This window comes from Montipora foliosa, chromosome 4 (genome assembly GCF_036669935.1).
Source record: "Montipora foliosa isolate CH-2021 chromosome 4, ASM3666993v2, whole genome shotgun sequence".
Taxonomy (NCBI): Eukaryota; Metazoa; Cnidaria; class Anthozoa; order Scleractinia; family Acroporidae; genus Montipora; species Montipora foliosa.
Genome location: NC_090872.1, coordinates 2,191,160 through 2,206,159, shown reverse-complemented (window position 1 = coordinate 2,206,159; position 15,000 = coordinate 2,191,160). Strand labels below are relative to the sequence as shown.

At 41.6% G+C, this 15,000-nt stretch overlaps 2 protein-coding genes across 3 annotated transcripts in view; one reads left to right on the top strand and one right to left on the bottom strand.

The window, feature by feature from the left end:
* Window positions 1–6,460, bottom strand: part of LOC137999521 (coronin-7-like) — a 49,215-nt gene extending 42,755 nt beyond the window's left edge. For both annotated transcript variants that reach the window (XM_068845303.1, XM_068845304.1), the window contains exon 1: window positions 6,351–6,460. In XM_068845303.1, the coding sequence (XP_068701404.1) occupies window positions 6,351–6,410 (60 nt within the window). In that variant the 5' untranslated portion in view covers window positions 6,411–6,460. The remainder of the gene's footprint in view (window positions 1–6,350) is intronic.
* Window positions 6,461–12,496: 6,036 nt separating this feature from the next.
* LOC138000915 (uncharacterized protein F54H12.2-like) lies at window positions 12,497–13,144 on the top strand. The gene is made up of 2 exons (XM_068847583.1): window positions 12,497–12,814; window positions 12,860–13,144. Exons 1-2 carry the CDS (start codon window positions 12,497–12,499, stop codon window positions 13,142–13,144), a joined length of 603 nt encoding a protein of 200 aa, XP_068703684.1.
* Window positions 13,145–15,000: the final 1,856 nt, after the last annotated feature.

The window sequence follows — 15,000 nt, the reverse complement described above, 5'->3', positions numbered from 1 at the left end:
ATCACATCGAGCTCTCCAATGATGCAAGCCCTGTAGTACATTCGGCAAGGAAGATGCCAGTCCCACAGAGAGAGAAAGTTATTGAATAACTTAAAAGGATGAAAAAGATTGGAGTAATCGTGTGGCAAGAAGAGCCAACTGAATGGGTCAACTCCCTAGTAGTAGTTCAGAAGCCCAATGGTTCAGTTAGATTGTCTATTGATCCCAGAGATTTCAATTCTGCCATGAAAAGGTCACACCATCCCATGACAACAGTTGATGAAGTCGCTTGCCGTCTTCACAGTGCCAATACCTTCGGCATTCTAGATGCCAAGAGTGGGTTTTGGCAGTTGAAGTTAGATGAAGAGTATTCACGTTCGTGTACCTTTAACACCCCAATTGGACATTACAGGTTAACAAGGCTACCCCTCGGTGTGAAATGCACTCCAGAAATCTTCTAGCGAACCATGGATCAGATGGTTGAAGACATGGATAGTGTTGAGGTCATCATGGATGATGTAATCGTTGCAAGGGATGAAGCAACACATGACACACAATTGCAGAACTTTCTAGAAAGAGCATTAAAACGGAGTCTGAAGTTAAACAAAGAGAAATGTAAAATTCGTCAGAAAGAAGTGCCTTACGTTGGACACCTACTTACTGCAACGGGCTTGAAGATTGATCCCCACAAAGTCAGAGTGATATGAAGAGTTCCAGAAGGAGACCAAGAGAGACCCAAAACTACAAGCACTTCTCTTTATGGTAAAAAATGGATGGCCAGACTCAAGAGTGCAAGTTCCGGTGGAGGCAACTGGACATACTGGGATGAAGTTGCAACAGCAGATGGTCTCCTTTTCAAAGGAACATGTTTAATTATCCCAAAGCTTTTACGGCCTGAAATGCTACATCAGATCCACAAGAGCCACTTAGGCATAGTCAAATGCACAAAAGGAGCCAGAGAGGTACTATTTTGGCCTGGAATGTCGGTGGAAATTGAGGAAATGGTCACCAATTGCAGCATTTGTGCCAACTACACCAATAAACAGCCCTCAGAGACACTAAGCCCTCCTTACCACCATCACTCCCTTGGAAAAAGATAGCAACAGACTTATTTGAGTTTCCTGGAAAGCATTATTTACTCTCTGTAATACTATGCTACCATAGCAGATTTATCAAAGTTACACCCATGGAATCAGTAAGAACCGGAGCTGTAGTGGAGGAGTTGAAAAGGCAGTTTGGAGTGCATGGGATCCCAGCAGAAGTGGTATCAGATAATGGCCCTCAGTTCAGCAGTGGTGAGTTCCAAGAATTGGATAAAAATTGCAGCTTTAAACACACCACCACATTACCCAAAAGCCAAGCAGAAAGAGCAGTGCAGACTGTGAAGAAGTTGTGGCGCAAAAATGATGACAATAGGATCACTTTTGACAATAGGAATAATAGTTGTGTAAAGCGCAGTGTGCGTTGTTATCCTGAGTCTGGTTTAAATGGTCTTGGCCTATGGGCAGGACTGAATGAGTGGTTCTATGGGCTTGGACCCGGTCCCTCGACAAATGACCTTGTCTCATCGTTTACTGCCGATGTCAATGCCGCAGTCGATCATTTCTTTCCGGCCAATACTGTTCGATTTCATCCAACTTATAAACCTTGGATTACTGCACGTATAAAACAGCTAATTAAGGATCGCCAGCCAGCATTTCACTTAGGTGATGCTCAGTTGTAGCGCTTTTATAGATGCAAGGTACAGTCAGAGATTAAAGCAAGGAAGAGGAAATTTTATGAGGAAAAAGTACGAAACATACGGAAAGATGATGTTCGCCAGTGGTGGCATACTGTCAATGTGATGTCGGGAAGAACTTACAGCCAGTCCTGCTTCACCCTTGAGCGCGAGGGCATTGCACTGTCAGAAGGCGAACTTGCTGAGTCTTTAAATCAGTACTTCGCAACCGTAGCTGCTGATATTCCACCACTTCATGTCATGCCTCCCATCATTTTTACCATTTGCTGAGGAAGTGCCTATCGTACATTCGCATGTGGTTTGCAAAAAGCTTTTGCATGTAAAAACAAACAAAGCTATGGGGCTTGACAGCATTCCGCCTCGGATAATTAAAGAATTTGCCTACTAATTGACTGAGCCTGTCACAAAGATCTTTAACACAATCATCTCTTTCGACTGGTGAATTCCCCATTCTGTGGAAATGTTCTAATATCATACCCATTCCGAAGGTAAAACAACCTCTATGTGAGAACGACACCCGACCTCTTTACCCCTATTTGTCTAAGGTCTTGGAAGATTTTGTGGTCTCTTGGATGATCGAAGATGTTGGCAAGCATATTGATAGTCGCCAATTTGGTAGTCTTAAAGGATTTTCCACCTCTTACTGTCTACTCGATCTCATTCACAACTGGCTTTCTGAGCTTGATAATCCTGGTTGTTATCTGAGAGCCTGCTTCCTTGACTTTAGCAAGGCGTTTGACGTTTGATACCATTGTTATTAGGAAGCTAATTGACTTAGGGGTGTGTCGCTCTATCATACCATGGATCTGTAGTTTCCTAACAGATCGGTGGCAATGTGTCAAACTAGGGCAGACTGTCTCCAATTGGCTCCCAGTGTGTGCCGGTGTCCCTCAAGGGACCAAATTGGGTCCTATACTTTTTGTAATAATGATTAACGATTTGAAATTGGCCCCCCCGCGTTGCTCATACTGGAAGTATGTAGATGATATCACTATATCAGAATTTGCAGTGGCACGCGGGGTGTCGATTTTGCAATCTGAACTTGACAACATCAGCACTTGGGCTGCTACAAACAATATGCTTCTTAGGTAACCCCTAAAAGTGCAGGGAGATGACTTTGCGTTTTCATAGAGTCGTGGATCATCTCCCATCAGCCTTGGCAATAGACACTAAGGCCCTTGAGTCAGTCGATGCTCATAAAGTATTGGGCGTTACAATTCAAAGTAATCTCAAATGGGATTTGCACATTAATGAGGTTGTGGCTCAGGTGTCAAAGAGGCTGCATATTCTTCGTATTGTCAAACGTGACAGAGTACCACCTGCTAACCTACTTAAGGTTTATTTTGTGCTCATTAGGTCTGTCCTTGAATACTGTTGTGCTGTGTGGCATTATGCCCTCCCCGTTAAACTATCAGATAGCATCGAGCGAGTGCAGCAACGGGCCCTGCACATCATCTTTCCTGCAATGCACTACCAAGAGGCCTTAGCTACTACCGGGTGTATCACTTCACACAAGAAGAATGGGTTTAATTTGTGTAGCAAGTTATTTACAAAGATAAATGAGCCAGAGTCCCGTCTTCGCCATCTTGTGCCACCGAATCAGTTGCAGGTGCACGGCCACTCCCTTCGCAACAAAGACAGACCATCCCTTAAAAGTTGCAAAACTAAACGCTTTAAACGAAGCCTTTTTCCGGCGATGTGCCTTTATGCTCATGGCATGTAATTTATGAACTTATGGGAATTCAATATATAACTTGATATATTTCTAGTTTCTAGGTTTTTATTTAATTATTGTATTTTATACTCTTATTATTGTAAGGCCCAGTCGATTTTGAAAATGATGTAATTAGTTTTATCTTTGTAAAATGATTTTGCAATTCAGTTATTTTTTAGTGCGACAATTTTATTAATAAACCAGACTTACTTACTTACTTACTTACAAGTACCTAGCCTTGTTGGACTATCGAACAACACCACTCCCTGACATTGATCTGTCCCCAGCACAATTACTGATGGGTCATAGACCAAGAAATAAATTGCATATGACCGAAAGCTTGCTTCAACCAGCAGCCAACAACCAGCAACATATTACCAAGTTCCTGGAAAAGACTAAGGAAGATCAGAAGAAATATCATGACCAAAATGCCAGCGAAGATATGACAGAGCTCCAGCCTGGTACCAAGGTTCGTATGCAGCCTTGGAAAGACCAAAAGGTATGGAAACCAGCCACTATAATTAAGCATCACCACACACCCAGATCATATCTGGTCCAAGCCGACGATGGTTCCAAGTGTCGCAGCAACAGGCAACATCTATGAGTCTGCCCTGCACCTGGGCACGGTAGTGTGAACACAGAAATACCTTCTAGAACAACCCAAACTGTGGTCCAGGACAAGGAGGACACAGCAGAAGTGCCTTACAAAACAGACCAAAATGAAGTCCAGAGGAAGGACCCCTCTAGGGATGCTGAGTCAAACCAACCTACAATCCCATTTACATTGCCAAATATCCCAGCACAGGAGCAAAATGTACACCCAGAAACAGCAAAGGAGAACATAAGGGATACATATGTCACCCGAAGTGGCCAAAAAGTAATAGCTCCAAGGCGGCTTGATCTGTACTTCAGGCTGGTAAAGATTGTTTATTTGTCTTCAAGCAAAGGACTATGACATCTTATTTCATTTATTTCCTTAAGCCAGGGACATGACATTTATTTTGTTTCAAACTGTTATTCGTTTCAAAGTGTTGTTTCTTTCCACAAAGGGTAGGATGTGACATAAAGCTTACTATCCTGTCCCTAGAGATTATTGTATTGTAAGTCACGTAACTAAGCACATCGAATAAACACACTTGAAATTGTCAACTATCTTGAATGTGTTTGTTATAATTTCTTGGAAAAAAAAAACAGAGAAGCAACTCCGCCTTTCAGGTCAAACTAAGAACGATTTAAGCCAAGACAATTGACAAACTGGAAGAAAAGATGAAAACTCAAAGGAAATGAGTTTACAGCAACAGCAAACTCTTCGCAGGAAACAACAAAAAAGTGTTTCAAGTCTTGTCCCAACCACTAGTCAAATTTCTCACAGAGGACAGCAAATTACGGAAAAGTGGCTTCAAGAAATTATGCAGAAATCAGCCAAAAAGTTGTCAACACATCCACTGCATGCATAGAAAATGCCCAACAACCAATGGCAGGTCCAACATTTCTCTCTTTGATAGTAAAATGTCACCCTTGTACCCCAACATGCTTTTAGGGAAAATAACCGAGATTGAAAACCATTATGCTTGAGTCGTGACCACGTTTAGAGAAGTCCAATGACTTACTTCTCCTACAACATTAAACCTGAGTAGTAATACTAATCTTACTTTCGATTATTTCAAAAGAAATTTCCTTTACATTCCGCTTGTCAACAAACCATTTGGCAGAATGAGTAATTTCCTTTCTAGATAAATTGTAGCTTATTAATATTGTAAAATTACAAATAATACCATTGTTACATAATGTTAATGTAGATACTTTCAAGTTGTATACTGCTCTATTTAATTGAAAATCTGAGAGACAAATATTTATGAATCTTGTATTATACAAGTGATATTGCCATTTGAAGGAATGATTAAAGAATACAGTGTATCAATGTTTTCATTATGAAAAGTAGTCCTACTTGTGAAACACAGAAAAGGGTTTAGCTCTGACGAAGGGCCAAACCTCAAAATGTCAGCTTTCAAATTTCATTACAGTGGCCAATAGGCCATTTTACAGTTGTTTACGCAGCGACCTAGCCTGTGAATGGCTGCGAGGTTGCCGGTGACCTTGCATTGATACAGCGCCCACTGCTTTTATCATGTAAATTGTGTTGTTGTAATGCTAATTAGTCCATATTTACATTACAAAAGCATGAAGGTTTGTATCAAAACAGGGTCACCGGCAACCTCGCTTCCATTCTTAGGCCAGGTAACTTAGCTACAACTGTAAAATGGTCTATTTACCATATCGACTCAGTTGATTAACCCTTATTTCACTTTGAATTCCCACTGACACAGCACCACAGCTGTACTCACTGCGCTCAGTCCGTACTGCCACAACCAAGGGCCAACATTTCCCAGCATGGCTCAAGCAAGTGAGGTTAGTAAGTTGTTTATTATATGGCATTGTTTCCTTGACAAATTGTGGTCAAGCTCAGATGCAGGGAAGCTTTCAATTTTCTCATTTTTCATACTATTAGCTTCAATGTAGCGGAGAAGAGTGTCCATATCAGTAGCCTTCTTCTTGTTTGTGTTTGTTTTTGGACTCCTGGCTTTCAGTGATGCCTGTTTCAGTTTCGGCATCAAAAGTTCCCAGACCTTTAGGATAATAAAATGTTTGTCGGAGCAACTACACAATACAGGGCCACACAGGGCCAGCCCATGCAAATTAGTTAAAAGCTTTTGTAGAACGAGACACACAACAATGGGAGCTTTTGTTATTCAATGACATGGAAATAAGTGGCCCTGTATATTCTGTAGTTAAGTTTAATATGGGTTTTTGCATGCACATAATATATCAAAGCCTGAGAACCTCGAATGCTAGAAAGCGACCTTCATTAGTTTACCTCGAAACACAACTGATTCTACGAAAAATAACTTGAAGGCTTACCTCCTTTTTGGGAATTTTCGGGGCTGCATTTCGGTATTTGGACGCTTGAAATCTCTTCATTTCAAGTTGGACTGTTACAGGTTCCTGGTTAACAAAATGAAAAACACCACTCGCGTAATACCTCATGGGAAGGTCTCAAGTTTCGCGGGAAAAAGAAATTCTGGGTAACTACGTACCAGTCCCCCTACTTTAAAAAAAGGATCTTTCAAGAGATTTTCAAGATATTTTAAAATAAAACATACTAGCCCATTTCCGAGTTGCTGTTTGCCTCCGTTTCAATCAAGTCCTGGTGCACAACCACTCAAATGGAAATGAGTGGTGTACTTTCATGCAAATCAAACTCATTATAATTTGAATGGTTGAGGACGAAGACTCGTTTTGAACCACGGGCAAACGGCAACTCGGAAATGGCTCATTTCAATGTTTCAAACTTCGAGACGGCCTCGTTTAGTTGCATACATGATACAAAAAACCATTTGCCAATGGGTTATGAAAGATTAATCCAGCTAATGAGTAAATTAAGGGTAAAACGCATTTTTACGATCAGATTGGACCGTAGAACCAGAGTTAACGCAATACGAAACAACAAACAGTTTTTGAAACTGCTCAAAAATATGCCGAGTGATCCCTTTCACTATGTTTTCCACCATTAGGACTCCACAAAAGGGAAAGCGATTTTCCCTTGGGGAAGTCCTCTAGTACATATCTGGCAGCTTTTTGAAGAAAATCGCCGCTAACTCGCGGTGAAATTTATTTAACTGCGATATGGCAGCGACGCATAACATATTAAACATAACATAATATACTTCATTTAAGGTGATTCCTCAGAAAAAAAAAGTAGTCGAACAATTTCCTTGAAACATTCTCTAAACGTCAGGGGCGTAGCGTGAGATTTTGAAGGTGTACGCGCACGAAGAATGTTTCGAACGCCCAAGGCGCTCCAAAGTAAGGGGTCTGGGGCATATGCTCCCCCAGAAATTTTGAAATTTAGGGTCACGGAAATGCCATTTCCGACTATTTTCAAAGGACAATTCAATAAATAAATGCGAAGGAAAATGCAGTAGTTAGTTGTTTATTTTACCCATCTGCCGAGTTTTCTCTGCGGCAAGCTACAACACAAACAGGGGGTTTACAGTACAAGCAAAGGGCAAGACGTTGCAAACTTTGTTATAACGTCATCATCATCATCATCATCATCATCATCATCATAACATATCCTTAAATAATAACCGGAAACTGGGGGACTGGTGATACTGAAGAGTGACACTGTGTGGGACTTCGAAGGGTAGAGGTTTTTTTTTTACTTTCGTCCACTATTCCGTTTCTTGCCGTTAAGGCTTGGCCAAACGGGTCCACAGAACATGTTAGTGTAACTTTATCCAACATTGTTGAATCGAACATGTTGCACTCATTTGGCCACCATGTTGTATCATGTTGGAAGTTGTTGAACGAAGTTTGATTTCCATCAAACATCGTCTTCAACACCATCCAACGTTTCTTTTGTTCTAAGGTGTGAACACTGACAGTGTTGCATTCTTTCGGCCATCACATTCAACAGTGTTGCACGCGCGCGTGCGCTGCGGCTATCGTCATCCATGGTGATGGTTTATTCGTTGCATCTGTTTCGCGCGTTGCCACGTCAGTACAAGCTACGGAATGGTGAACGAGCAAAGTCTTGAATGTCTGACCGACTAGAGCTTAATTAAGCATCTCTCTTCGAACAGATAGCCCTTCTTGTGTTCAAAGCTCTCAGGGGCATGCCGCCAATGTATCTCAAGGATCTTTTGCAAGTCAAGAACCCGGGACGCTACTCCCTTCGCAGTGACGCCCTGGGTCTTCTCAAGGTTCCTCACACATACATGGTGCAAGACCTTTGGAAACCGGGCATTTGCTGTCGCAGTTCCCAGATTCTGGAACAGCCGTCCTCTTGCTATCACACAGAGTATTACAAATTTCACTAAATTGTAAATATTGACACACCGTATGCGCAGGACAGGATGCGCAGTACAATACTGGGGAATCACTTTAACGTGGATATACACATAGCTTGAGAGCTAGTTTACAGGTATTTCACCTAATAACTAATGAAAACCTAACAACTGAACAACGCTAGTATTACAATTCATCAGGTAAAATCCCGAATTAAATACTGATTAAGACTATTTAAAACTATTATTACAATATTACCGACGCAGTCAAAATACTATTAAAACTAATGTTACAAATTTACTAATCCCCGAAATTTAACGATCTAATTCTGTTTACTATTTCATTGTTGCCTACTTTTATTCTAATGTCATTTGATAGTTCATTCCATTTCTTGGCTGCAAAATATTTCCATGACTTGAGTCAATATTTGGTAGTGTTAACTTTAGGTAAAGATAAAACAGATTCTTGGCGCCTGAGATTGTACTTAAACGAGCGTAAATTTTTAAAATTCCTAATTGCCCGTGGTTCTTTGTTCGATATGCTATTCTGTATTGTCAATAACATGTCTTGAATTCTCCCAGATTCCATGGAGAGCGGTCTTATCCTTTCCAAGAGATGCTGATAGGATGCATGTTTATCACTATAGACATATCCCAACGCCCTTTCGTTGACTTTTTCGATTTTTGTAGTGTTTCTTTTTCCGCAATGGTGCCAAACTTGGTTAGAGTAATAAAAACTTGGTAGTATGAACGAACGATATAACAATTCCTTGCTTGGATCTTTTTATCCAATGCCAGGAAATCAGTATTGAATATCTTACCGGTATAAAACGCAACTATGTTCTAAAGGAAACAACTAGCCATTTACTTCCCACCCTTTTACAGTAACAAAGCCTTCACATATATGCAGCTTGACAGCATAAGGCCATGCGGTGTAGCTGTGCCTCCCAGCCTTAAACTGCTTCCTGGCTGGTGCCGTCATAGTGGATCCAGCTCCCCCCCCCCCCCCCCCCCCCCCTTCCTGTTTACAGCACCTCTATAGTGATTTCCACTATAGAAGGTAGCACCGTTTAGGCCATATCTGGAAGAAATATGACAAACTGTTAAATACATCATTCTCTACATAAACAAGAATAAGATATGTATTGAGATCTATTGAGATGAAATTTGAATACGCAGTGATAGCATGCGCAAGCACAAGATATCATGTTCAGAAAGCCACTGACTCTAACTTTGGTACAGATGGTTCTAGTTTTTCTTTCTTTGTTTGAAACTGTCTTGCATTGAAAGCAATTTACTGCTCACTAATCTCCCCTCTCTTTTTATTAAAAGAATATTGGTGACCCTTATTACACCAACTTACAGCCACGGGGAATTCGTTCAAGTAGCAGAGCGCCCGCTTTGCATGCCGGAGGTACCAGGATCAATACCCGGATTCCCCACTTTTGCACCATTCTTAGGTCAACCGAGATACCAAAAAATCCATTACAACAATCGTCAAGCACAAAGTCGGGTACCACCGACGTCTGGTTTTTCAAAAACTCGATAACTCTCAAGGAAAGAGACCACTCCAAAGAGAGATGGTGTTCCTCAACTGCAAGATAGTGTTACAGAAAGTGATAGAAACGGCAAAACACCTGTTTCGTATTGAAAAAATTTTAAAACGCAGGGGACGAGGAGCGAATAAGGAGGTGTTGGTACATTGGAAAGGTTGGCCAAAGAAATACGACAGTTGGATTCCGCATAACCAGTTGGTGGATTTACAACAAACATGATTCAAGATAGCGACTTTTACGTGGCACTTCCCAGTAATGCAAGCAGTAATTTATTTCTAAACAATTCAAAGTCCTCCTTTCGCGTAGCGCTACCTCGACAAATCCATCTGAAAGATGAAGAACATTGGGAAAGGAAAGGAAAGGAAAGGAACTTTATTAAAGTGTCTAGTCGTTCTAGCGCTGGAGCACTAATTAGGGACACTGTAAACTGAAATGAACAATGAAAGTAAATCAAGTCAAATGTTGGTTTTTGAGGAGAGGGGAAACCGGAGTACCCGGAGAAAACCTCTCGGTGCAGAGTAGAGAACCAACAAACTCAACCCACATATGATGCCGAGTCTGGGAATCGAACCCGGGCCACATTGGTGGGAGGCGAGTGCTCTCACCACTGAGCCATCCCTGCACCCCGGATTACGGATTACATCGTATCGTGTATCTGCTCTCAATAATTGACATAACAAATGACTGCAAACATTCTCACACCATGCTGGAACGTCGAGGTGACTCCACACCGTTTGTATTTCACGAGGGCAAGTATCATACAGCATTATATGTGACAGAAGGAATGTTACAATGCCTGAACATCGCTGACTCACTATCTAAGATTGAAATCACAGTGGACGACGAATGGAATGTAACGTTAAACTCGCAAACTGAAGGACTTATGATCACACTGTTTACAGCTCGCGCGTTGCGATGGATAGCCGAAAACAACACTCTTACACCTAGCGTTCGTTTGAATGCTGCACTACTCACCTTAGAAAGAAAATATGATCATGATTGGTTCATCTTACCAGCTGGCACCTCCATCACATATCCTGGTATTTACATCTTTCCCCCTTCGCTGTCGCTTTGCTCGTGTAAGCAGAGGCTGGTTCAAGTTCAAACCAATCTCGTGGAGCCGTGGCAGGTGGGTGACAAGCGCTTACCTCTCCTACATGAGATGATACCCCTAGGCAGTTTTCGAGAAACACTCCTTGAAGAAAGAGAACATATTGTGTACCTACCTTTGCGGACAAAGATATTTCAGACCATTGAAATCTATTTAACGAGTGGATATGGTCACACGCCAGCATTTTTAGACTGTATCGTCAGCGTCATTTTACATTTCCGCCGTCGATCAATATGACCAACAGTTTTTACATGGTGCTGACCAGTGATGCAAGTCTGACTCAGTATCCCGAAGACAAGGCGGCCGATTTTAAGATGCAGTTACCAAGTCAACTACACCTAAGTGAGGATTGGGAGGTGGCCATGACACGTATCATTTACCCCTACACCTGGCAAAACGTAGGTGAGAAACAGTTGTCCTACACTTTGCTTTGTAAGACAGACCCTGAACCCTGGAAATTAAACATCACTGTACCGAGTGGCATTTACCGTACGGTCAAAGATGTCATTCACGGTATGACGAAGGGACTACAAAATCGATTGAGAGACAAGTCTGGAAGGAAACGAGTGTTTTTACATTTACGAGAAAGTACAAGATTATTTTGAGTTGAAGTTACTAGCCGGTTTGTATGTGATTCTACCCAAGACATAAGCTCGCGCCTTCGGGCACTTAAACCATCAGTACAATATTCCTCAGCTGTATCAAATCAGAGGCCTTGTCCAACAAAATGATGATCACAGCGTCCTTCTTGCGAGGACAACGACAACGCTTGTCAGAAGAGAAGAATTGGTGTGGGGATTGCTCTCAAGAGACGCTTTTCAAACCATCTACGTGTATTCCGATTTAATCGAGTCTCAAGTAGTGGGAGATGCTCAAGCCAACTTACTTCGGATGCTCGTTCCTCGTGGTCAGCCGGGGAACGTGATTACAGAAAAGGTCAAGGTGCTCTCCTACCATAGACTCCGTACAAGTGTGTTTTCATCCGTGGCGATCAATATAAGGGGAGACATAGGCCAATTGATACCATTTGCTTCTGGAGCCGTACGCGTGACCCTGCATTTTCGGCGTCGTGCTATTCTATAACAACATATTATTACCGATGAACCACCGATATTACCCATATGGACGACATGTTGTACCCTATATGCAGCTCGGTAAAGGAGGAGACATTAGTATATACGGAGGAACACACCCTTATGGTCAAGGGGGCAACGGCTTAGGTGGAATGTTTCGGGCCTTGTCTCGTTCAGCAACTCCCTTTCTCAAAACAACAGCAAAAAAGGTGGGAAAACGAATGCTCGATATTGGATTGGAAACGGGAACGCAACTTGTCCAAGATGTGATCAATGGTCAACCTTTAAAGAAAGCTACCAAGACAAGAGCGAAAGCTGCTAGAAAAAATTTACTCACAGGGGTCATTGATGACATTACACAGCAAGGTCGAGGAAAAAGAGTATATAATCGCGCGGATACGTCAAAGCCGCGCAGTGAAGGACAGACCAAGAAAAGGAGAACACCTGGTTCAACGTTCAAGACTATTTTTGATTAAAGATGGCATCAGCACACCCCCTCTCAGTCCCTAGAGGAAATTCATGTTTACAGTTGTTTAATGTACCTGTGACAGATGTGTCGATTGTTAGCAGAAAATGGGTCGATTACGAACCGGTTCAAACGGGAACTAATCCCATCGAGTTTGTCATCAAACCGTTGGCTGACTACATTGACATTAACAAGACAGAGCTGCGATTGGTAGTAAAGATTACCAAACAAGATGGATCTCCCACAGGGGATGGCAAGAAGTACACTCTGGTCAACAACGCCCTTCATTCCATCATCAAACAGTTTACCATCAAGATTAACGAAACGCTGGTAACAGAATAGTCAGACACTCAAGCATACAATGCTTACATCAAGACCAAGAAATCGTACTTGTCCAAAGCTCTGTATTACAAAGACACTGCTGGATACATGAATGAAGTGGATAATACAGCAGAAAGTAATGAGGGCCTGAATAGAAGAGCCACATTTACTAACAACGGCACAGAAGTGGTCGGAGTGCCCCTTTGTGACGTGTTTAATATTGACAAGTTGTTGCTTGACGGTTTGGAGATCAAAGTCAAAGTGGATCTGAACAACGACGCTTTTTTTCTCATGGATGGGGAGACTCCAAACAAACTGCAAACTAAAGATCATGTCTAGCACGTTTCGCATGCGCACAGTGCGTGTTGCAGACAGTGTGAAACTAGAACATGTACAGATCATGCAAGGTCACAAAGGGAGCGCACCGCTACCAGCCATTTATACCTTAACCAGAACCCCTACGCAGGCAAGGATCATCCCTCAAGGAGTCTTAAATCACACTGAGACAGATCTATTCCACGGTTTCATTCCTCAGTGCATCATTTTTGGGCTCGTGCGAAACGATGCCTTCAACGGGAACCTTCCAAGAAATCCTTTCAACTTTGAGCTGTTTGACCTGCAAGACATTCGGCTGACTGTGAATGGAGAAGAAATGCCTTATTCTTATTCACGCGGGAGAGCGGAGTTCAATTCCCCGCCGGGGAGATGGGTGTCGTTTTTGTGTTCGTGTAGCTAGCCTGTGCTTTTCGTGTATCACCTTCTGTAGATTTCATACCAAACAAACCATAGATAATTCAAACGCAACTGATTGAACTGAAAGTTCCAATGATTAAACGTTTATTCAAATGCTCTCAAACGCAAGTCTCAAATTGATTGACGTAAAATTCTTGATTCGAAAATCTGTAGGTCGTTGATTATTACTAGAAGTTGTCGAGGGTTGATAGCTAAAGTTAGATTTTAAAGTTGACGTTGATGGCTGATTCTTGATTATTGATGTTGATGTTGAGATTGAGGTTGAAGTTGGTTTGAACTAATAACAGAATAATGAAAATGCTCTTATGAGTACACGTGCTAATTACAGGTCAAGAATCACATTAAATCGTTGTAAAAGATAGACACGAGCCAAAATTTCCTAAGTCAAAACTATTGTAAATACAATATATAATCTTACTTTGGTGTCCTGGCTTGCTTAATTCCATAACCAAAACGTTCGCAAAATTCCGAAAATCGATAAGTTAATCCTTTAAGATACGCCAATCTAAAAGCAAGTGTCCTGAAAGAGGCGGTGTCTTCTATCTGACAAGTGTGACACTCCAATTACACTGGAACCCGATTGGCTGAGTGGATTTGATAAATTTGTTGGCGTTACAAGCTAACACCTTCTCTCAAGTCAACTCTTCGAAATGTATGCGTTCGTCCTGGCTCCGGTCATAAAACGTAGGAGACATTGATATGATGACACAGTATAAATCAATGCCTCAACCTCATGTTCTCGTCAAATTGCCATTCATTAGCTAATTCTCTTCATTAAGACTCCTTGTTAGAGTTTGTGTAGATTCAAGACATTCATACAGTCTGGAAACAGGAGAGAACAATAGTACATACCACACAAGTGAATGGTGCTTTCCGTACACTCTCAATGGCTAGCTCGGAGGTGAATGGCATGTTTCTCTTAGGACTTACCATGGTACCATGAGGAAATAAAAACAATGCTTATGCAAAATTTTGCAGAGCAAACAAAGAGTATTATGGTATTTTTAAAGTGGTCTATTTACCTCAGATCAAACGAAAAACAAAAAACCGGCTTCCCGTTCTACTTCCGTAAGCAAGGAGTTAGTTTTATCGTTAAATCAACTTGTGTGGTACATAGTAAAATAATCATTCTTCTTAGTGTCGGTGAAACTGGTAGATATTTACCACCACTTCTCTGAATAATTGCGAATTATGGTAACAACAGACCTTACGATAACGTGTTTGACCAAGAATCCTGTTTTTTTCCCAGCATCTTGCAAGTGCAAACTCCTCATCACTCACACCAGAAATAGCATCAATCAAACAAATGTTGAGAGAGTTCACTGAATAGAGTGTAATGAGAAGTGCAGTTAACTCTGTTTAAAATATAAGTGCTACACGGCCAACGTTTGTATAAACGTAACCTTTCCTTGTAAATGTTGAGAGAGCTTCCTTCAAACGCA

Bases quoted from the DNA above. Each gene is read 5' to 3' on its own strand.
- LOC138000915 (XM_068847583.1), top strand. From the start codon at position 12,497: ATGGCATCAGCACACCCCCTCTCAGTCCCTAGAGGAAATTCATGTTTA. The intron at 12,815-12,859 runs GTAACAGAATAG...GCTTACATCAAG, and splicing joins TCAAGATTAACGAAACGCTG to ACCAAGAAATCGTACTTGTC.